This window comes from Macaca mulatta, chromosome 1 (assembly GCF_049350105.2).
Source record: "Macaca mulatta isolate MMU2019108-1 chromosome 1, T2T-MMU8v2.0, whole genome shotgun sequence".
In the NCBI taxonomy this organism is placed as follows: domain Eukaryota; kingdom Metazoa; phylum Chordata; class Mammalia; order Primates; family Cercopithecidae; genus Macaca; species Macaca mulatta.
This window is the reverse complement of record NC_133406.1, coordinates 104886343-104909923: the sequence shown is the minus strand read 5'-3', so window position 1 is coordinate 104909923 and position 23581 is coordinate 104886343. Positions and strand designations below refer to the sequence as shown.

Genomic DNA, 23581 nt, shown 5'->3' with positions numbered 1-23581 from the left:
CCCTGGACTGCCTGCCTCCAGAGTTTCTTTTACGTGAAAGAACAACAAATATTTCTATTGTTTAAGGCACTGTATTTGGGTCTCTTACCCAAGCCAAACACAAGTCCTAAAGAATACAAGTCTGTGCTTCTGCTCTAGCGCCTCTCCTAGCCTGCTTTCCACAGGCACTATTTAGGGATGTTGCTATCTCTGCAGACTATGGGAATCTGAAAGAAGAAAGACCATTTCTTGTTCATCTTTGATTCCCCTGGATGGAGGCTCCCTAATATCTGTTAAATTGAATTTCTGAATCATAACAAATCCCAAAGAATTGTCTACATTGGTAACTACTTGGCATTTGATTTTGTCAAAACAAATGATGCTCGCATGGCCCGGTGACTGGGCATCCGGATGGCGCTGTGAGAGTGCCCCATGACAGCTCTGATCGTGTAGATGGACCACTCTGTCCTCCATAGAGCTGCTGCCCAAGGAGGAGCCCCTGTGTCCACAGTGTGGCAAGATCTCTGGTGCTGTGTCGGTCTGTCCAGTCAGATTCCCTGTCCAGGATTATAATCACCCACCTTTGAAAGCAAAGGACCTTGGGCATACGACCTGTGAACTGACTGTGTTCAAAGTCAGGGCCACCCCACAGGTGGGTCCAGCTGCTTTGGTGGCTCCATTAGAGAAGTGTGGAAGCCTGAGAGGAGTGTGGCCCAGCCCTGCTCTCCCCAGGACTCCAGTGGCTGAATAATGAAGATGCAGCTTCCTGCAGCCCCCTAAACCATGAGGTCCCTTCTCAACCAGGGGGAGGTGACTGAGTTCCCTTTAATCTTGTAATTCTAGGCCTGGTCGAAGCCACCCAGAGAGCAGAGCCCATGTGGAAACAAAACCTGTGTTCCTAGATGCCCAGTGCCCCGAGGCAGGGCAGGGCCTTTAGCCACTCCGTGTTGGCTGTAGGAACCCGGCCACCATGGCCAATGTGCTCCTTTTGCACAGGAAGAAGCAAACCAAGCTCTTGCTTTGATCTTTACAATTTGGCCTGGAAAAAGCCCTGAATCCTCATTACCCCCAAGGACACCCCCAAGCCTGTGCCTGTTTTCTCATGACAAGAGAGTTCTGGATGGCACAACCGATGGGGTTGTGTATATCTCTCTCCCTAGCACACAGTGGTGACTGACTCCTGAAAGGCAGGGGACACCCTTCTGCCAGCCTCCCCTGTCTGCCCAGAGGAAACAGGCCAACTTGCCCAGCTGTGCCTGGGGCAGCCCCTACTCCTGCTCCTTGCCCCTCCCTCAATTCTCTGTTCTTGCTGGTGATGTAATCTCCACCTGAGCTGTAGCAGGTATCTGGTTGGTGGAGATGATATTTTAATGGATACCTATTATGGCCATGTCCTTTGTATTATTTTTAACCCTTACAACAATGGGGAAAGTAGATACCATCATCCACATTTTACAGATGAGGAAACAGAGGCTCAGAGTCGTTCAGCAATTTGGTTGAAAGTCAATCAGTTCAGTGGCTGAGAAGGGCAGTTCTCAAGTCACACAACTCAGGTCAGCCCCAGGCTGCCTGCCCTCAGAGCCTGCCTCTTCCTTCCATTAAGCCTCTGCCTGCAGCTGTGACCACAGGACTAACTTGCCTGCCATCCAAAAACTTGCCTGCCTCCCCTAGTCCTCCGGGTCGTGGTCTGGCTCCCACCCAGCAGACTTGGGAGATCCCTCATTTCCCATTAGGAAGAGCTGCTCGGCAGGCTGTCAGGAGACCCTGGCCACAGCCCATGACTCAGACACTGAAGCGCATCTAATTACTGGACCCTGGTCTCCCTCTGCATTGCAAAAGCAGGTTGTCATTTCTTCGCCACAAACCCCAGGAACTGTCTTTAATTCCAGGCTCTCAGGGAAGGGTGGGAACTGCAGTGCTTTCTCCCAACCAAGGAGATGGAGCAAGACCATGGACAGCCCTTGCCAGAGAACATATAATTTCCTCGGATCCACTGGCGACAGGCTGCGTTGGGTGGCAGCGGCCCCCTCCAAGCTTCAATTTCCTTTCTCTATGAATCCAAGAGTCTGTTGTATGACTTCAGCTCCTGGAGTCGAATGTTCCCACTCCCACCTTGCTCTCTCCACTCTCACCCTGCTCTCTCCATTCCCAACCCTGCCCCCAGAGCCCCATGCCAACCCCTCAGGCAAGGACCATCTTAGAGAGAAGCCCTCAACAAATTACCACTTACCATTCCAAGAAAGCTCTGACATAATCTACAGGAACCCTAAAAATAAACAACCAAACCCAGTGCCCCTTCCACCCGCTTTTTGGCATGGGGTTCACTAAACAGAGGGATGGCAAGATCCTGCCTTGGGGCCTCCTGCACCACTTCCCCTTTCTGCCCCACCGTCCTTGTGGGGAAGGATTGTGCTAACTTCAGCAGCGTGATGAATGGGGACTGCAGGAGGGGAAGGGACTTTGCTGAGCAAGGAGAAAAAGGGTTTGGTGTGTTTGATTTGGTTTTTGCTGTTTGCCCTCAGGAATTCTGAACTGAGTTCCCGAACATACCACATAATGTGTCATCAAGACGACAGATGCATTCTTAAGCTCAGCCGACTGGGAAACTGGAAGCCAGAGCAGGAAAGGGACGTCTGGCTCCGTTGGGCAGCTGGGCCGCTGATGCCAGGTGGGCTGAGATAAGAGACACTGCGCCCAGCTGTAATGAGTGGGAGCCATCAAGTTCCCTTCCAGCCCAAATGTTTTCTGGCTCCTTGGTTTATGAGCTCAGACCCACTCAGAGATGACCCACCAAGCAGACTAAACACTTGCTCAGTAGCCAGCATGTCAGGTACACCCAAAAATGAGAATCAAAATAATTTTTGAAGAAATATGATATTTCCAAAAAAGCACCAAAGTAGTCATCATGGGCAAAGCTAGAAAATTATCGACCTTTTTTATATCTATTTTGTGGTTTGGAATTTTTATTTTGAGTTACTTATTGGGGAGGGTGGAGGCACCGTACTCTTTTCAGGGCTTGTTGCCTCAAAAGCCCCAATCTGCCTCCAGTCCTGCCTTTGGAACACGTGGGCCTAAGATCCCCAAACCCAGCTGCTGCCTGCCTGGCACCCTTTGATGAACTACCCAAGAGTTTCAAGCCCACATACCCAGCCTTCCTTTCTTTCTTATCTAAATCCTTAATGGCCCAGGCAACACAGTCCTGCACAGCAATGCTTCCCAAAAGTTCTTCACGTCACAGCATACAGAGAAACCAGCTCTGGGGCTCCAGCTGTCCCAGGCCCTGCTCAATCCACACTCAGAACGACTCCCCGAAGCTGAGGGGATCCCTCAATGGCCCACCTGGAACCCACCCCCCAGACACCAGTGTGTCACATCTCTGCCATCTACCATCAACCCCTGGTAACCAGTTAAAATCAGCGAAGTCTCTCTTAAATGCTACCATCCCCTGGCTGCCCAATGACCCCTTTTACAATACCTGATCCAGACCCATCTTGCTAATAGTGTGCCTTGCTAATAGGACTCTTCAAGTCCTGCCACCAAAACTTACCTGTTTCCTCTTCCTTTTGGACTATCTCCCAAATTTATGCCGATTTCTTGCACAACAATTCAGTAAATAACCCAATACATTAAATGGCAGCATTTAACCATTAGTACATAAACATAACTTAGTAGTAATTGGAACCAAAAGAAACAGGCACCAAATGGGGAGGCATTTTTAAGCAAGCAGGTCTTTCGGTATCACTCAAATCACATTAGACAGTGTTCCAATCATGGGTAACTTTGTGCTAGGAACACAATTGGGTAGGAAGAAACAGAGGGTTGAGACCCTTTGCCACCACTTCCCAACTGAGAGAGGGAGACCATGCCCACAGCTGGATCTGTTTCCTTATCTGTAAAATGAGGATATTGATCTCTGTCCGGCCTGCTTTTCTAGGGCTGTGATGATAGGCACATGGTATAAGGATGAAAATATGTAGTAAATTACAAAGTCCCCTATAAATGAGGAGGGAGGAAATATAATTTGTTTCCAAACTGGGGCATTTTTGAGAGTAAAAGAGGGTGCTATTAATAACCATGCCAGGGCCAGGTACGGTGGCTCACGCCTGTCATCGCGGTGATTTGGGAGGCTGATGCAGGAGGATTGCTTGTGGCCAGGAGTTCCAGACCAGCCATATTTACAAAAACTACATAGCAAGACCCCATATTTACAAAAAATAAAAAGTAACAAATTTTTATTACCAGGCATGGTAGCATGTGCCTGTGGTCCTAGCTAAACAGGAGGCTGAGGCAGGAGGATCACTTGAGCCCAGGAATTTGAGGCTGCAGTGAGCTATGATCACAACACTGCACTCCAGCCTTGGTGACAGAGCTGGAACCTGTCTCTAAAAAAAAAAAAAAAAAAAAAAAAAAAGCTATGACAGCAGGAATAAACCAGGATGGTCCCAGACAAGCCAGCATGCATATCTTCCCTATTTACAAACACAAGAGATGTTCACAAAGGTGGGACATAAGATTGTGAAAAAAAATAGGGGCTGGGACTCAGACTCAGATTTCAGTCCTGGCTTCAATACTTGCTGAACCTCTCTGGGCTTCAGTGTGAAGTAAAATGGGGTCAACTGCTCATCAAATCTACAGAACCTGCAGAACTATTGTATGGATGAAATGAGCTCATCTCTGTTAAAAGTCTGAAGCCTGAAAAGTTCTATGCAGGGAGAGATGCTGGTATCACGCTTCCAGGGCTTGTGATCAGAGGCCCTTGGAGGCTGGGGCTGTACCTCTGGGTGGGCGTAGGCTGCCGCCGCATCCCTCTGCAGGGCTGAGCGGATGTCTGGCATGCTGTCTAGGATGTTTTCAGAGCAGTTTTCTTTGCCTCGCTTATTTATCTCAGTTTGAATTTCTTCCATGTCCTCTTTGATTTGTTCGTCTTCCTTGGTGAGGTTTTTAGAAACTTCCTGAGAAGGAAAAAAAAAGATGATCCATTAAAGCACCCGAAGACAAGCAGGAGGCAGCTAGCAGCCATCTTCACTCAGAGCACATAGACACAACAGACAGGCTGAGAATTCATCCAACAAATGATTGGGGCTAGAGAGTGTGCCCAGCCTTGGGCTGAGCACTGGTACCAAGTCCCCTGGCAGTATTTCCAGTTCAGCCCTGGGATATCCAACTACAGGAAATATTGCCCAAACTACCATAGCTTTTCTATTAACAACATTGCCAAGTCTCTGGGCCACCAGGACACCAGGCTCTTTTTCTGTCCTTTGTATATAGTCCACCCTTACTCAGTGTTGAAGAACATTAAAGAATTCCATTCACTCGCATCCCATACATGTGAACCAGTAGCTCAGTTAATGAAAGAGGGGCTTTCTAAGCAATTTTGGAAGAGGTGGCCAAACAAACAAACAAACAACAGCAACAAAACTACTCCGCCTTTTTAATGAGCACAAACCATTCCCTGGTACTTTAAAAACATCACTTACATAGAAAATTGATAGGCCCACTTCAAACTTTCCTATTTACCCATAAAAACAGTTTCACTAAATGACCCCTCACTTGGCAAATTAGCCATGCTCCAGACCTGGTTCATACCAGAGAGGGTCAAGGCTACATTTCAGTCAACCAACACTGGTGAGTACCTCTTGAGTGTCTAAGTGTAGTGCTACAGAAAGAAAGGCTTTAAGTATCCTTGGGGTTCTGGACCTGGGTGGGGTGGGAGAGATGTCAACTATAACTAGAGACGGACAAACCATGTCAAGTTCTGTAAATGCCAAATGTGAGGGTTCCTGAGTTCAGAGCAAGAGGAGAGTGGAGGCGTCCCAGGTAGCTTCCTAGAGAAGGTGAACACTGAATGGGATTTAAATCAAGGAAAGTTGTCGACAGCCTTAGAGGTGTCCCTTCTCCTCTAGTTATTTTTAAAGAGATTTGACTACATTGAGATCCAACTTTGGCCCTCATACTAAAGTTTCCATGAGCAGCTACATTTTTAAATGTGATGTCCTCCGTTGGGCCCTGTTTATGAGGTTGAGGAAGCAACAACGTAAAATACAGGATGTGTTTGCTTTCTATCTTTCTTTACCTAACAGACACAGGAAGTGTAAAAGCTGACATTGCCAGGCACAGCTCTGCAGCCTGGTGGGATGCTACTAACATCCTAGAGGAAAGTCCCAGTGGTGCAGAACCAGGGGACGTGGGTATATCCAGGCAGTGACACCCAGACACCGCGGCTTCAGGGGCTCCTACAGGGGCTGCCCAGAGAAGCCCAATAGGTGCTTGTTAAATGAACCTGGCTCCCGAACCATCAGCCATGCCATTCTTATGGCATTTCGTTGCATGCCAGATCCTGAGCGCTGGAAGGGCTCAGTGTGTTCCATGGCACTTAGGCTAAGCCAGCCTCTCTAAATTGCACAGAATTAACTGTGAGAGCTAAATTCCATGAGAAAGAGGTCTTGTTTTAAGAACGCCCAGAATGAGTGATCTTCCTGGGTGCACAGTCACTCCTGATAGGTGTTATCTATCAGGAGGTCAAGTGTAATGGGTAAGAGCATGGGTTTTGAAGGAAACTGGTTCACCCCTCCATGCTGTTATTGCTAGATCTGAGATCTCAGGCACATTACTGAAACACCTCTGCTTCAGTTTCCCATCTGTAAAATGGGGATAGTACTAGCACTTTTCCTATAGGTTGTTAGGAGGATTAAGTGAGTTAATATATATGGATGTGCATGAAACATACCGGACTAAGTGGCTGTTATTTTTCATAGGATGTTACAGCTGGAATGGACCCAAGAACTCATGCCTAACCTTTCCTTTCACAAACAGGAACCTGAGGCCCAGAGCAAGAACGTGACTTGCTCAAGGTCACTACCAAAAAGTGACAGAGTGGAACCAGCACCCGGTCTCCTAGCCCTTGCTCCTTCAGCTCACCTGTTGGATCACTAAGAACACCAGGAGAGGATCCTGGCACACATACAGCTCTCAGCAGCACCAAGCATGCCCAAAAGCCAGAGAATACTTGCAGTTTAGGTTCAGGATACATGACAGGATATGCATAGATGCTGAGAAATACAGAAATGTTGGACTCTCATAAATCCTCACTATTCAAAGTGTGGTGCAGAGTTCAGCAGCATCAGCATCACACAGGAGCTTGTCAGAAATGCAGATTCCCAGGCCCGCGCAGACCTGCCAAATCAGAATCTGTATTTTAACAAGATCCCCAGACGCTCTGTGTACACATTAAAGTTTGAGAAGCACCGCCTTAAGTGGAGAAAGCTTGGGGCACAGCTGCTTGAAAAGTGGACAGAAATGTGTGAGAAGGTCTGTTTTATAGGAGCTGAGTTCCTTCTGGGACTGATGGGAAAAGTTCCTGGCCCCTTAGTGGAGTTCAAGCATTTCTGTAATCCATCAGCACCTGCTGAGAGCAACACCTGTGGATGCCTTTCCTGTAGCTCTCACAGCCTAAGACAGATCACCAAGCCCAGCAAGTGCAGGGATTCAATGTGTTACCTTTTCATTAAGGCGTTCATGTGCTCAGTGCTGCACTGAGGGTTCAAGGGTGAGCAAGGCCACTGGGATCCTGCCCTGGTGAAGGTCACCCTCCATGAGGGGTAAATAGGCAATAGACAAAGAAATAGACAAGAAAATATCAACGAGTGAAAAGTGCTCTGAGAAACTCTGCCAGGGTGATGTGACAGATGCAGGCACTGACTCCTGGGTCAGGTTGATAGGTTTCTCTGAGGAGCGGACTAAGGAGTGTCCACACCTGCAGCCCACCACTGGCCCCAGGACTCTACTAAAGGCGCTGATACCTCTGGGTGGACTGGCTGGCTGGGCCTAAGCATCCTTATTATTTGACAGAAGATCTCACTAGATTCCTAAACACCGTGCATCAGTGGGTGTGGCACGCTCACTGTGAGGCAAAGGGCGCCCTCCCAGGTCTTGGGGTTTCTAGGGCCCTAGGGAGCCCCCCTTCACATTGGTTTATAGTCTCCCATCCCCTTTCGGGTGTCAGTGAGGAGTTGTTATTCTGCATTTCCACAGAGGAGAGTTTTAGGCAAGCCTGCCCTGAGAACCCAGAGGAGTAGTACAGTTTATTCCCCTCACGGGAATGGCAAAGCCCGCCAGCCGCCTGAATAAACAAGAGGCTGGCGGTGGCATCACCCCATTGGCCTGCAAGGCTGAGCCAGCTGGTGTCCCCCAGGGCAGCAGCCACAGCTGCCCCTCCTTGGCCACCCCCAATCAGCCACCTCTAACCTGGGGGTGCTGACCCTCAAGAGCTCCCCACCTCTCCCTGGGACTCTGCGCTCCTCACACCAAAGGCCTTTGGTGAGGCAATTCTCAGGAGATGCAGGGGATGCCACCTGCATAGGGTACCCTCGATTCTGCCCTGGGGGATAGGTGAACCCCATGATCTCATGCCTCAGGCTTTTCCCCCTGGGACAGCTGCAACCATGACATTTATGGTGTGTGCAACTTGGCTCGTGGGCAGTGCTGGCAATGTGGCAGAGGAGGCGGGAATTGCACCTATCTGGCAGAAGCAAGTGTACCCATGGCCCCTGCCAAGGATCCTGGCACAATGAAGAAGAGGGAAGGGAAGAGGGAGAAAGAGCAGATAGATAGAGGGCTGGGACAGAAGGCTGGACACAGCCAACTGTGGCAATGAAAGATTTGGGAACTTTGTCCTCATGATTTCTTGGGCCAGGCAGAGCCAAGGAACTGAGAGGTGTTCATAGAACAAGTGCCATGTGCAGGACTGGTATGCAGTTGGGCACTGGAGGGTGCCTGATGGGAACAGGTGTCCACTGGTGCCACACTGCCAGATGGAACAGGCGTCCACTGCTGACTTCAGCCAGATGCACACACACCAGAGGGACAGAATGTGCAAACAAGGCAGGGACCCTTGGCAAAGGGGAACCGGATGCAGGTGGAGTTAGGGGTGCAGCCATCAGTCAGCCCTAGTCAGTATGGCTGGTGTTGTGACAAGCCACGGAGGGCCGGCACAACCAGATGTGTAGACTGGTGGAATGGGTATGAAGGACACAGACTGTATCCTGACCTTGTCCAGCTCTTAGACACGTGTGCATGTGCCTGGGTGAGACTGTGTAGTGGCTTAAGCCAAAACCTTGGGACCAGGGGAAAGATGACCATGGGGCAGAACTCTGGCAGTTCTCTGTGGTCTCGCTTTTACAACCAGAACCAGGGACAGGGGTGTGTGTAGGGGAGGGTCTGGCTCTGGAGATCAGGTGTAAACCCACACCACAGTCATGGCCTGCTTATATAACCACATAGGGCAAGGGATGAAACCTCTCTAGGCCCCAGGTGGAAAAAGAAGGAATGATGACACCTACCTCACTCAGGCTTGGCATGGAGATGGATGAGGGGCTGCATGTGGTACAGTGCTGGGCACAGAAATCGAGCTTGAGGCATGCGGGTGAAGCTGGAGTGGAAGGGACCCTGGGGGTCTCCATAGCAGATATGCAGGTGGAAAAGGAAAGGGAAGCTAGGGTTTGGTATGGCTGGCGTGGGGAGGAAGGTAAGTACCCAAGGCTGGTGTGCTGTAGAGAGACACGTTAGACAGCTGTGGGAGTAGACGAAGCCAGACTGCAGGTGGGCCAAACCCTGGCCCCAAGTCACACAGCAGGTGCACACAGCCACATCTAAGGAGGCTGCACAGGAGGCCGCCTGGTAGGTCCTGTGGGCATCAGGATTCCCTGGCAGATAGCTGGATGTGCACAGGGCTAAGATCCAGATGGCAAGCCCAAGGGCATATGGGACATAGTTTCTCGTGGGAGTGAACTGAGCAAGTGTGAGGGTAACTGGACCCAAGGAGGGAGGGCTCGCAGTTCCCATCAGCTCACCATGCTCACCCTTTGCGCCATCCAGGAGACAGCTAGGACCAGATGGCCTGGGACAGCCACCCCAGCTGACAGCTGTCTCCTAGCCCCTGGTAAGAATGCTGGGGAAGAGAACAGCTGGAAACAGCCGGCGCTCCTGATGGCAGGACGGGTGGGCCGTGGCCTAATCCCTCCGACCACAGCTGATGGGAGAGACAGGCAGGCCTGGGTTCAGGGAGCCACCAGCTGCCCCATTGAACACTCATCCAACCAAACAGCTGTGGAGCATCTGTCCTACATCAGGTGCTGGACCAGGGCCTGGGAAACAAATATGACTTGACCCAACTTGCCCTTAAGAAGTCCAGATTCAAACAAGGCAACAGCAAGACGTCCCAAGCCTCTGGTGATGAATTTCTGTATTAGGGATAACCTTACCCCTTAAAATAGGGCCACTCGAGCCATGCACGCCTGCACATCCTGGCAGCTCTAAACTGTGTCTAGGCAGACAGATGGAGGGCTGACACTCGCACTCTAAGTCTCTTTAGCCAAGAAGAAAACCTTATATCCCACAATGGCAAATTAGATTTGAAGTATATACAACCCCAGGAGAGGTAATATATTGGCTTTAACTCATATTAAGATGTAAATTGAATTAAATAGCGTTAGGGCTGAAATATATCTTAGAAACACTAAATTCAACCCTCTGCCTTTTCACGTATGAGGACACTGAAGTCAGGCTGGGTAAGCAGTGCCCCCCCTCCCAGCCTTCACTTGAGGAAGAAGAGTGAAATGACTTACAGCAAACCCCTCGGAGAGAGCAGATTTGATCAGGAGAGAGAGTGAGCCCTGGGGGTGTCTCGACAGGGGTGGAGGGTGGGAGGAAAGGGGAGGCTTGGAAAGAGACAGCTCCCCCAACTCACAGCCAAGTCTGCACAGATGAAAATTACGTTTTCTTATTAGCCGGTGAAAAGATATATCCACCAGGGTCAGGAATGCTTCTTTGATCATGCCTTTCAGTCCAGAAACACAAAAGCCACCAGTGCTTTAGGTGTGGGGGAGAAGACCTCAGCAATGCCTGTGCCAGTACATTCTGGGGAGCAGGCCAGTTCTGGGTCTGGTAAATCCATCGTGGACTTAAATCTTCCTTGGAGGCAACATTATCAGGAGAAAAGGCTTCAGCTGGGACACAAGGTTCCCTGGTGCCATCTATGCTCATGGGTGTGGTTTGCAAATTCCAGCAGGTAGATTGGAGAAAAAGGAAAGAGACACACACCAGAAGAGACAAGGCAGAAATCACACTATGGAAAGCTTACAGGCATGCATCTATTTTAAGAGCATGGGCTATGCACCCACACATATACAAAGGCGCACGTGTACATAAGCATTTCAAGCACTTATAAACACTTACAAGTATCCTGCAGCAAGGTGGGGGTGGGACATTTCTTCAATAAAATTTGCAAATTTTACGGAAATGACTGAAACCAACTAAAGCTTTGATGCTGAAGATTATTTTAATGATCTGTCCCTCTGTTTGTCTTTTTCTCCACTTTAGTAATAAATCTGCCCCTGGAAGCCGTATGTGCTGCTCGGGGTTGAACACCATGCCTCTAGTCCTGCTGCCTTCAGAATCCACCTTTAGGCCTGGGCAGCCTACAAGTCTTTGGGTCTCTGAGTGCACTCGGAGCTCGGATGAAGTCTTTTCTTGAGCTGAGTGAGTGCCACTGCCAGCTCTGTATGCAATGAACAGGGCTTGCCTTTGCCTTTGGAAATTACAGATTTTCTTTATAGACTTCTAACTCCTATATCTTCAGATACTTATGTTCTGTGCCCACCCACCCCTCAACTCCAACATATACCCACACTTCCTGCATGCCCTTCCCCTTCCCAGCCACTCACAGGAAAGAAAGGTCAGTTGGGGTCTATGCTGGACTGCTGACCACCTTGAGTGTTTCTTGTTCTTGGAGCAGTTCTAAAACTGTTTTATGAGGTTTCAGACCGCCCCCAGTGAACTGGAAAGATATTTTTGGAGTTAAGTTTCTAGAACACAGCGAAATGATCCTACTAAGTTATACCCTCCAAATTGACAAAATCTGCAAAGTCTGACAATACCAAGTGTTGGTGACGATGTGTGTAGAACTTTTTTTTTTTTGAAACAGAGTCTTGCTCTGTTGCCCAGGCTGGAGTACAGTGGTGCGATCTCAGCTCACTGCAAGCTCTGCCTCCCGGGTTCATGCCATTCTCTTGCCTCAGCCTCCAGAGTAATTGGGACTACAGGTGCCCGCCACCACGCCCAGCTAATTTTTTGTATGTTTAGTAGAGATGGGGTTTCACTGTGTTAGTCAGGATAGTCTCCATCTCCTGAACTCGTGATTCACCCACTTCGGCCTCCCAAAGTGCTTGGATTACAGGCGTGAGCCACCACACCCAGTGTGTATAGAACTTTTATACCCTGCTGGAGGGAATGTAAACTTATACTACTACTTTGGAAAACAGTTTGGCAATATCTCGTGAAGTTGAAGATAAGCATAACTAATGCTTACCTTCTAGTTCCATTTATCTAATGTACCATAGAGAAATGCAGGCACACATGCACCAGGGTACATGCACAGGGATGTTCATGTACAGGAATGTCCATGGGGCTATTCTCAATTATGAATGCAGAAACTGGAAACAATCCACATATCCATCATCAAGAGAACAGATAAATTGTAGTATATTCATACAATAGAATACTACACAGCAATAAAAATGAACAAACCACAAGACACAAAAACAACATAGATAAATATTAAAAATACAAAATTGAATGAAAAAAGCCCAACACACACACACACACACACACACACACACACTTCTGTAAGATTCTATGTATTTAACATTCAAAAAAGGCAAAATGATTACATTTAGGGACGCATCCTTCAATGATGAAACTATAAAGAAAAACAAGGAAGATGCTTAACCTAAAAGTAAGGATAAAGGTTCCCTTGAGGGAAGGGTATGAGTAGGAGAGAGCATGTGGGGGCCTTTCGGGGTGTTAAAATTGGTCTGTTTCTTGAGCTGGTTGGTGATTACATAGGCATTTTGTTCACAGTAATTTTTTAAACTACATTCATTGTTTATACACTTTTCTATGCCTGTGTCATTTTTCATTGTTTAAAGCAAAAGCTTACCCAAAATCATTCCACTAAGCAGAGCTGCTCCCAGAGCTGATTTTACCAAAAGGTAAACTCAAAATAGTTCAGATTCCATTTCTCTCTCCTTCCTTCCTCTTTCATCTGCAAATGAAGTTTCCATTCCTACCTCCTCCTATATACTTAAGGTGGAACTGTGGCTGTAGCCCATAAATGTGTGCTTGCTTATACTGCCAACCATTGATCTAACTCTGGGCAAAATGCCTCTCCAATCTGACCCCTTTTGTCTTGTCTGACCTCCAAAGAACTCCCATTGGGACTCAAGAATATTCAAGGACCAGGAGCAGATTTTAACTTCCATTCCTCCTGCAGAACCGAGCTGGAGAGGGAGTGTTTTTTCAATTTACCCAACATTCTGCCTTTTCAATTACTGCAGACTCCAGACAGTCAGCTGGCATGAGCCTTGAGACAAACTCGAGCAAATACAATGCGCCACTATTCGGGCACAGGGGCCCAGATCCATCTGAAGACTACTGTCACACTTCAGCACCCTATCACCTTAGCCTCTCTAGTTGGGGAAACCTCCTTCCTGAACTCAACTTTAATCCTGTTTAATGGGACTATGGGATATAGTCACAGTTCTGCCTAGAAATTCCCTTGGAAGAGCTATTGTTTGAAGTTCCTGTTAGGAAAAACTGATGCTTGCAGGGCAGATGGCAATGATTTGAAGACCCTTACAGGGTTGATTAGAAAGAGCCCTGGACCAGGAACCAGAAGGCCCTATACTTCCTAGCACTGTGATTTTGGCCAAGTCGTCTAATTTCCTTGATTCTCACACTACCCAGGAACAAATGGACTAAATGTATATGGAATGCTTTACAAAACATAATATGCTATATAAATATAAGGGATTATTATTATTAAGATCCAATCTTTGCTACTAAACATACCACAGTTTTGGCAAGGAGATACTCTCACTGATGTAACTAAAACTGTTTTTTGCAAAAACCAGGTCACTGTGTGACTATATAGATGATACCACCCTGCTGGGACAGTGGTACTGCATCAAATTCACCCATACTTCCTCCTGAGCAGGAGGGCTCAGATGTTGGACAAGGCTGTAATGAGACTGTGATCCTTGGACAAGCCCAGCCCACTGGCCTTCTCAGAGACTGAGCACCTGACCTTAGCCTCCAGAGCACTGTACTCTCTCCCCAAATCTATCTTTCTCAAGCTGTGTTCTCCAGGCAGAATGGCAACTGTTTGGCTGCCAAGGTCAGGTGAAAGCAGAAGAGGTTGCTGTTGCTCCTGTCCCTATAGAAGAGCAATCCCTTTCTTAAAGGGGCATTGCACATTTGGATGGTTCTGGGGGCCTAGGAAAACACAGGCACCTCCCAATAGGGGACCTTGGTTTAATTCCTTTTGAATGCATCTGAAAGAACCAGAAAGTGGTTTTAACTAGGAGGAAGAGTCCGAAGCCTGCATGAAGTCCATTGGTAGTGGGATGGTGCTGACCATCCACAATGTCATCATTCCAGCTGCTAACATTGAGGAAGGAGATACTCAAGATGCCCAGGGTCCTAGTTCTTTGAGAGAACCCCTTGAAGAGAGTGGCAGACAGCAAGGAGGAGGCTGACGCAGTTCTATTGGCCACCCTGATCTGTCTACAAATTTCAGGATCCAAAACCCTGACCCCTCTCATCAGACCTCATAACTGATATGATTAAGGACCTATCAACCCTCCCAGAGCCAACAGCCATATTCAGAAAACACCTCATCATAGCATTGAAGGAGTGGAAAAGGAACTGGTATTCACTTTCTGGGAAAATTTTTAGGAGTGGAAGGAGAGTGCTGAAACCGATCCTTGTAACTTCAATGTTTCATCATCTTTGTGCCAGCTCTCTTGGCAAAGTAATGTAGGAATGTTTGTCTTCAATCTCTCCTTGGTCAGAGCCTTGTTTAATTTAACCATTTCAAAGCATTTTCATACTGATTAGTGTACTTTGTATCCTCTCAGCAATCATACGGAGTAGGCAGGATACTATTCTCACTGTCCAGATGGAGAAGGTAGGACATGGCTGCTTGGCAGCTCAAACAGAAAGTAAGGAACTCATCCTGTCCTGACTCCGACCCTGCTGCTCTTTCTGCCACAAACTACTACATCTACTAATCATAGATCAAAGAACCTTAGCTCTTTCATGGTATTCCCCCAAAAGTCCACTTTTTCTTAAGGAATATTGATACGTTTACAGTCATTGTGCTATTAAATTTACCACGTACAGTAACGCTGTAAACATTAAAGAAATAGATTTCCACTCAGAGCAGCAGCTCTTTGAGTCACTGTTTCAAGTATCAGTCCAAGAACCAGATGCGAGTCAATGAAGCGTATCCATGAAGTTTCTTACTAGTAATGTTGAATAATGATCGTTAGTTACTTTTTGGGTGACTAAATGATTTCTCATCTATATGTTAAGGCATCACAGCAAAAAGACTGTCAACATTAATACAGTATCTGTAACAACTCCCTGTTCCCATCATCATGTCACACACCACTAGATGAAAACCATAGCACCACCTGTACAACTCCCAGAGCCCAGTCAGAATAGTATGGTGTCTTTGTCTATGAAAATTGCATGACTTGTCCATTCATCCTGGGCATGACTAGTCTGAATGCTGAGCAGGGAACATTACTTATTAGTAATCATTTTTATGTCTTCTTCCTCTAAAATGAATTTCACATGGATTCACACACATAAATGCAGGAGTATGAACCAGAACAGTTAGAGAAGTTAGGAACCATATACGAAGGAAGGAGATGACTCCACCTTAAAACTGGAGGTAAGATACTTATTGTACCTTTACATTTCATTGAGTTGTGAGGTCTCTGGAAGTCAAGGTAAAAATGGAAAGACATTGATTATATGATTAAGAGGATTTTATAGATGAAAAAAAGAAGGTACAGTATTGGCATTTCTACTTAACTGATTTTCTTTGTCACCAACAATTTGGCATAGTTTTGGATGAATCTTTTATGTGCATTTTCCCTTTCATAGAATAGGATGGGTTAAGTCTAGTCAGCACATGTGTTAGCTGAAAATTTACTGTGGGATGTTTGGTACACTTTTGAGCTTGATCAAGAGAAAGATATGGAAACCAGAATCTTCCTTACCTCTTCTAGTTTATCCACTCGCCCCACCAGTTTGGTGGTGACTGAATGTAGCTTCAGGAGATCCAGGCCATAGAACGCTCCTTCCAACATGTCTATGATTGTGGAGAGCTATGAAACAAGGCAAGGGGTTAGTCCAGGGCTGGGGCAGACAGACACAGGGCAGTTTCCTTTCAGATCTGCATGCTGGGGGCTCAACAGGAAAGTCACTAGCCAGGAATTGAGAGGTTGCCACGAGAAACACATTTGTGTAGGCAGGGATGTAGGCAAGCACAATGGTGTATGTGCATTCTGCCTTCTGAAATGTTTGGGTAAGAAAATGGGAGAGTCCTCTAAGAACAAGTAAACCTGAGGTCTAGACCTCTTCACAAACTGTTTATACCTCTTTTACGAAATCTGTCAATTGCATTGACATCTGTCTTTCCTACTAGACTGTGAGCTCCTTAAAAGTAGTGTCTCAATAGCAAAGACATGGAATCCACCTAAATGCACATCAATGACAGGCTGGATAAAGAAAATGTAGTATGTATACACCATGGAATAATACGCAGCCATGAAAAACATGAGATTATGTCTTTTATGAGAACATGGATGGAGCCTGAGGCCATTATCCTTAGCAAACTAACACAGGAACAGAAAACCAAGTACCACATGTTCTCACTTATAGGTGGGAGCGAAATGATGAGAACTCAGACACAAAGAAGGGAACAACAGATACTAAGGCCTGCTTGAGGGTGGAGGGTAGGAGGAGGGGGAGGAGCAGAAAAAATAACTATTAGGTACTAGGCTTAGTAGCTGGATGACAAAATAATCTGTACAACAAACTCCCGTGACGTGAATTTACCTCTATAACAAACCTGCACATGTACTCTTAAACCTAAAATAAAAGTGAAAAAAAGAAAGCAAGCAGTGGCCATGTATCCTTCATCTCTGCTTCCCCAAGATAGCTGGCTCATAACAGGTATTTTTATTGTATAAACACTCAACAAGGTGGCTCTACATGTCAACACCTTGAGGATATGCTTCTGAAACACTCAACTTCATTATCTACTAAAGGCTCTGAAAGACATCAACAGGTTCTCCTTAGCACAAAATGCTAAACTGACCCTGGGGTAAAAGAGGACTCAGTGTCCCATCTTTGAGACTCTTGCTCTATGGCAAGCTGCCATAGTACACCCAGCCTTCTCAGTTTTTATCAATACCGTCCTGCCTGCTAGTACAGAGGCCCTGGGAGGAAGGTGGCCGAGGCTCTGGCAGCACTGAGGTCATGCAGAGCGCAGGTGCCAGAAGCACTTTACATGGTCATCCATTCATTCATTTACATGGTCATGCCTAGCTGAATGTCTGGTATTGTGCCAAGTACTTCCCAGTTGTTATCTCATTGATCCTTATAACCCCACCAAGTAGATGTTATTATTCCCACATGTTATTCAAGGAGCTGGGGGGCAGACACGTTAAATAACTTAAGTGGGATCACACAGTGATGATTTGAACCCAAATCCGTCTGACTCCAAAACCCAGCTTGTTCCACTACCCAAGGTTGCAAGGGAAGTGGGGGTGCAGGATCAGAAGAAGCCCTCAGCCAACCCATGGGGCTGCCTAAGTGGGGCCTGAGCTTCCCTACCCTATAGACCATGAAAGGATCACAGTTTGATGACCCAATCTAGAGCAGGCCCCAGGCCTCTCCTTCCCTAGGCCAACCCAGCCCTTGCGCTAAGGACCAAAGACTTACTCGCATTTTTCTTTTGCGTTTTTGGGGTGTGTGCTGGGCTGACAGTAAATTGTGGCAGCAATTTTCCTGAAGAACACTGAGTTCTTTTGGCCAGCTGGGCCTGGCAGCTGCTCCCAGGCCCAGCCTCTCTGGCTCCATAAGGAGGGGCAGGCACACTTTGCTTGAAGCATCTCCCTTATACACCAGAGCTGAAAAGGACAAGTTTGCCAGGACATCAACCTTGATCCACACACAGCACTCTAGGGACCAGGCCTGACCTTCTTCAAAGGGTTTACAATCTTCAACCATGGCCCTGCCAGACTTGTGGGTCTCAAAAGTGCCCTCTCATCCAAGGCATTGCCCCATACCAGGTCCTACCTTCAAGTCCTGGCTGTCCACCTCCCGCAGCTTCTGGAGCCTGAAGTCTCCCTCGCAGGGATTGAGGGCAGATGGGGGTGCGACACAGGCACACTTGCAGGACGAGCCTGAGGTGATGGTTTCCACGGTGTAGAAGTCTTCCTTCCTGGAGGCCCCCGCATTGATCCTCTGGCAGGCATCCCGGCCCAGGGGTCTCACCACACACTTGCACTGACAGTCCGAGCCCTCAGACATAGCCTTGACCTTGTCATAGTCCCCCAGCAACTAGATACACAGAAAATGGGTTGGGGGCGTGCAAACACAGGTGTCAGTCAGCCTCCAGAAGGGGGCTCTCCATTTACTTAGTCAAACGTGCTGCACTAGTCAGAGACCTCAGACAACTCTGAACCATGGAGCCAATAGGTCATCGAGATGCAGTTTGCTGACTGACATTTCCTTGAAGGCATTCAGAGTTCAGCTCTCTTCGTTTGTCTTAGAAAGCTGTGCCTTTCTCATGGGGACTTAGCTTTTCATTATTTAAAGGAAAAAACAGATGAGCCCTGTCATTTGTCCAATAGCCTTTGTTTTCGATTTCTTTTCTTTTTTTTCTTTTTCTTTTTTTTTCCTTTTTTTTTTTTTTGAGACAGAGTCTCGCTCTGTTGTCCAGACTGGAGTGCAGTGGCGTGATCTCAGATCACTGCAACCTCCACCTCCCAGGTTCAAGTGATTCTCTTACTTCAGCCTGCCAAGTAGCTGGGATTACAGGCGCATACTACCATGCCCAGCTAATTTGGTATTTTCAGTTTCACCATGTTTGCCAGGCTGGTCTTGAACTCCTGACCTCAAGTGATCCACCTGCCCTGGCCTCCAAAAGTGCTGGGATTACAGGCATGAGACACTGCGCCCAGTCAGAATCCAGGTGTAAATGTAAAAAGGAAAAGAAGAAATTGGAGAGATTGAAAAGTTGGTATTCAAGTTTGAAGACTACTGGCATCTCTCATTCGTTTATTCAACATTTATGGAGTGCCTACTAAGGACTCTGAGGTGCTGTGAAGGATAAAGAGATGGGCCAGACAGAGAGCCTGCTCTCAAGAAGCCTGCAGTGCAGGAGGCATATAAATAGCAGTCACACAGAGAGTGATAAGTGCCCCTGAAGAGGCAGAGAGAAAGGGCAGTGGGAGCTAAGAGTGGCTCCAACTGGAAGCCAGGGAAGACTTCTTCGAGGAGTGGCATTTAATCTGGGCCTTGAAGGATGGGTTAGATGTGGAGAAAGGGAATTGAGAGGAAAGAGACAGGTCCAGAAGTCAGTAAGGTTTACTCAGTCTAGGAGTTTATGCTTCTGAACCCAAACCCCAGGCCAAACCCAGGAGAGCAAACTGGCAGCACTTGCTGCTTTTGCAATGCTAAACATTTCCTTCTGGGCACATGCCCCTGCCAGCCTCCCCAGGCAGGAAAACACGCAGCAGTAGGCTTTCTGGAGCCCCAACCCTGGGGACTTGCTGGGAAAAGGCTCTTATCTCCCAATCCTCTCCAAAAGGCCCTACATCTCCAAAGCCAGGGCTCCCTTCCTAGGCAAGCAGAAGGGTTCCCTTCATTTGACTAATGATTCCGGTAGGCAAGCATTGAGCTTGTTTGAGTGGAAATGTTCCTTGGGATGCTGTCTGGGGGGAAGAAGACTTGTAATGTTTTCCTTGCAAAGGTTGAGTTTCTTCTAATACTAATATTTGCTTTAGGGCTGTTGTCAAATACAGAATGGATCAGTGGAAGAAGGTGGTGTAGTTAAGGGTGACTTAAGCGGCTGTTCTTTACGGGTTGATAGTAAATTGTGGCTGTCTGCTCTTTGAAACTCTGCCTGGATTCCTACATAACCCTGCTCTGAGAACCCTGGGTGGATTCCTTCCTTTCAGGAGGCTCGGGTTTCAGGAAAGTTTTTGTTGATAGTGTTCCAGAGCCCCAGTGTGAGAGATTTTTATGTCTTTTCAATTTAGAGGTCAGTGGGAGGTAATAGGTGGGCAGAGGGCATATATTAGCATCATTATTAAAGGAAGAGTGAAGAGGCTAGTGTTTGATAAATCCCAAATTGCAGCTGATTATTCTCTCTACAGGAAGGAGACAAGGCCCAGTCCTAGGGCTTGGTGGAAGTGAAGGTACAGGCAGTGCTGGAGGATCCTTTCTCAGACATCCCCCATTCTAAGGATTCTGGTGACACTCACCACACGTCATCATGCCGGCTCTGGAGAGCACAAAATAAACACTCCAGAGAGAACTACCCCTTACAGACATGAGATCTGGGTTGAAGACTGTCAGAAGCCCTGGCTCTACCTTTGTATCTCTTTTTTTTTTTTGAGACGGAGGAGTCTCACTCTATCACTCAGGCTGGAGTGCAGTGGCCCGATCTCCACTCACTGCAACCTCTGCCTCCCGCCGGGTTCAAGTGATTCTCCTGCCTCATCTTCCCAAGTAGCTGGGACTACAGGTGCCCACCACCACGCCTGGCTAATTTTTAGTAGAGATGGGGTTTCATCACATTGGCCAGGCTGGTCTCGAACTCCTGACCTTGTGATCCGCCTGCCTCAGCCTCCCAAAGTGCTGGGATTACTGGCCTAAGCCACCCACTCCCGGCCTACCCATGTATCTCTTTATCTGTAGATGGGTATTAGGGTGTTTTGAAGACTGAGTCATAAAAAACAAGTTTAAGTACTTGGTAAACAGACACTTTACAAAGCCCACTGCTATCATGGGTTACTCGTGCCCCCACTGACCGTCTGCCCCAGCTGCCTGCATCTGCATTCCCACCCTCCCCTCCCAATAAACCCCGTTATGTTCTCAATCTCTCTGTTTGAGGGTCACCTCACATTCACCACATGTTTCTGTTCTGACTTCACCCCATGCTCCCGCCTGGTGTCTCACCCTCTGCCATAAAATATCTCCCGATGGGATATGCCATCTGCCTCCTGGTCAACATATCCGCCTGTTTTCACATTCCAATTCTGACAAACAGCCACATAGACAAGAGATAACTTTTCACAACCCTGAAACCAAAAACAACTTTTTTTTTCTTTCTTCTCAAGAAGTCGAGCTGCATCTTCCCTTCCTTCATCTCTCCTTTCTCCTGATTAAAGACCCTATGATTTTGAGAGGAGAACTTATATCCTTCCATTAAGAAAATATTCTGATACATGAAAATCAAATGCCCTTTCCATTGGTAATGGAAGGAAAAACAGCTGCCCTTGAACACTTCAGCAAGGACCAGCTTCTGGCTCTCACCACCATTCAGGGCAAGAAGAGCGGTCGTGGCACTCGGCATCCTACCTGAGATAAAACGTTCTCCTGGTTGTCCGCCTCGTTTTGCAGAATCTCGTCCTCCGTAGGCGCCACTGTCTGCGCATCTGGGGGCTCGCTTGTCCCTGTGGGGACAATGCTGGACACCCAGGCCGGAATCACAATCAGAACGAAGTAGAGAACTAGCAGCCGAGGCTTGGCCATGAGGGGCGCGATAAGAGGGTCCTCAGCCCCTTCAGAGAATGGCTGGGGCGGGGGGTCTCGGCAAGGACTTCTGCGAGAGGGTGTCCTAGCTAGAGGCCGAAAGTGGCTGCTCAGAGCACCTTCTAAAGCTGGGTGCGACTGAGCGGAACGGGAGAGTGCGCCCCAGAGACTCTGGGCATCTCCTTCCCGACGCGGGCAGCCCTCGACTGTGCAGCCCCAGTGGAGAGTCGGACGCAGGGAAGAGGGGAGGCGGGCAAGGGCTAGCTGAGTGCGTCGCCCGCAGGAGGGCTCAGGTGGCTGGAAGGCGTTCGGACAGACGCCCGCGGTGCGCGCCGGGACGGTCGGCGGGGAGCCTCGGGGAGCACAGGGACCTGGCACCGGGCGGGCAGAGGCGGTGGCGGCGCGGGCTGCGAAGGCTGCTGGGCTAGGGAGCGGCGGAGAGCTCGCGCGGAAGGAGGGCGGAGCCTCTATTGTGCCGGGGCGGCGGAGATGCAGCCAGTGACCGCGCGGAGGAGGAGAACCGGGAAGCGCACAGGGACTCGGGCGGAGGGGGACTCGGGCGGAGGGGGACCCGGCGGACCCCGCCCCCGCTGGGGCTCAGCTGCCGCGCGCCGGCTGGGGGTGACGTCGGAAGGGCTTTCCTTTCCTTTCATCTGATCGCAAGTGAGTGGAGAGAAGTTACCCTGAGCGGCCTCCCTGAAGTCCGGGGGTTTGCCCATTCTCGCCTAGAAGAGCGACTTTCCATCGCAGGCACCCAGCCCTCGCTCCAATCCCGAGTCAGTTGGGGATCTGCGGCATCCTCCTTTTGCACACCTGGGGCAAGGAAGAAGGCGCGTTTGTTCCCAGGCATTTCTTTTCCCTTACTTAACTCTGGGCGAGTTCTCGGGCAGCTTTGAACTTAGCGCCGTTGGTAGCTGCTTGCCTGCCACGGCTTTAGAACCTAGTAATACTTCCACCCAGAGGAGAATCATTGAATTCCTTTCTGGAGTGTATCCTGAGTTGTGTAAACATTGAAAGTCAGAGGAATGACTGTACATCTCCGACACTCTCCGCGAGTCCCCATGGGGAAAGCTGCTGCCTGATAAATGATTACCAAAGGGAACAGCTCTTCCTGTCTTCCTGGTTAGGGACAAATCTCCTGGTCTCTGTTACCAGATTATCTCTAAGAGAGGGTCCACTTTCAATAGTGTGCAATTATGTTACTATGTCCCTCAATTACTGAGGACAACCTTTTATAAACCTACAATGAAGATTAGCAATATGTGAATTTAAGGAAGGGCACTGTGCCATCCTGGACAACTGTCACTCGGAATATCGAACAGAGTCAGGCCCCTTCAAAGGATATTACGCACCCTTGGGAAATTCAAGCACCTTGCTTCTTATGCTGAGGAATAAGGGTTGTAACAAACTAAGGAGACTAGCGCATATAAGTAATAGTTGACGTACGTGTAATAATAACCCCTATTAATATATTTTAATCTTTAAAAAACTCAGCTTATGGACAAAAATTCAATGCTCTGGGTGTCTGGGTTTGTGGGGACGTCATGCACACACTCTCCTCTGTGTAAGCTATCAAATCTTTTCTGAAGCTATATGGGGATAAACATTGATAAAATGCAGTGTATTTGATTGTTTGTTTGTTTGAGACAGAGTCTTGCTCTGCTGCCCAGGCTGGAATGCAGTGGTGGGATGATCTTGGCTCACTGCAACCTCCACCTCCCGGGTTCAAGTGATTCTCATGCCTCAGCCTCCAGAGTACCTGGGATTACAGGTGCATGACACCATGCCCGTTTAATTTTTTGTATTTTTAGTAGTTGGGGTTTTGCCATGCTGATCTCGAACTCCTGGCCTCAAGCCATCCATCCGCCTTGCCCTCCCAAAGTGTTGGGATTACAGGGGTGAGCCACTGTGCCCCACCGATAAAAAG

The 23581-nt window shown here is 48.1% G+C and overlaps 1 protein-coding gene across 3 annotated transcripts in view; it reads right to left on the bottom strand.

The window, feature by feature from the left end:
* OLFML2B (olfactomedin like 2B) overlaps positions 1-22242 on the bottom strand; it is a 41042-nt gene extending 18800 nt beyond the window's left edge. For 2 of the 3 annotated variants that reach the window (XM_015114055.3, XM_001118163.5), the window contains exons 1-4: positions 21481-22242; positions 18190-18453; positions 16104-16211; positions 4755-4931 (exon numbers count right to left, since the gene is read on the bottom strand). In XM_015114055.3, coding sequence (XP_014969541.3) covers positions 4755-4931; positions 16104-16211; positions 18190-18453; positions 21481-21654 — 723 coding nt within the window. In that variant the 5' untranslated portion in view covers positions 21655-22242. The remainder of the gene's footprint in view (positions 1-4754; positions 4932-16103; positions 16212-18189; positions 18454-21480) is intronic. The other variant, XM_028826669.2, reaches the window with a different exon arrangement.
* Between the last annotated feature and the right edge of the window lie 1339 nt (positions 22243-23581).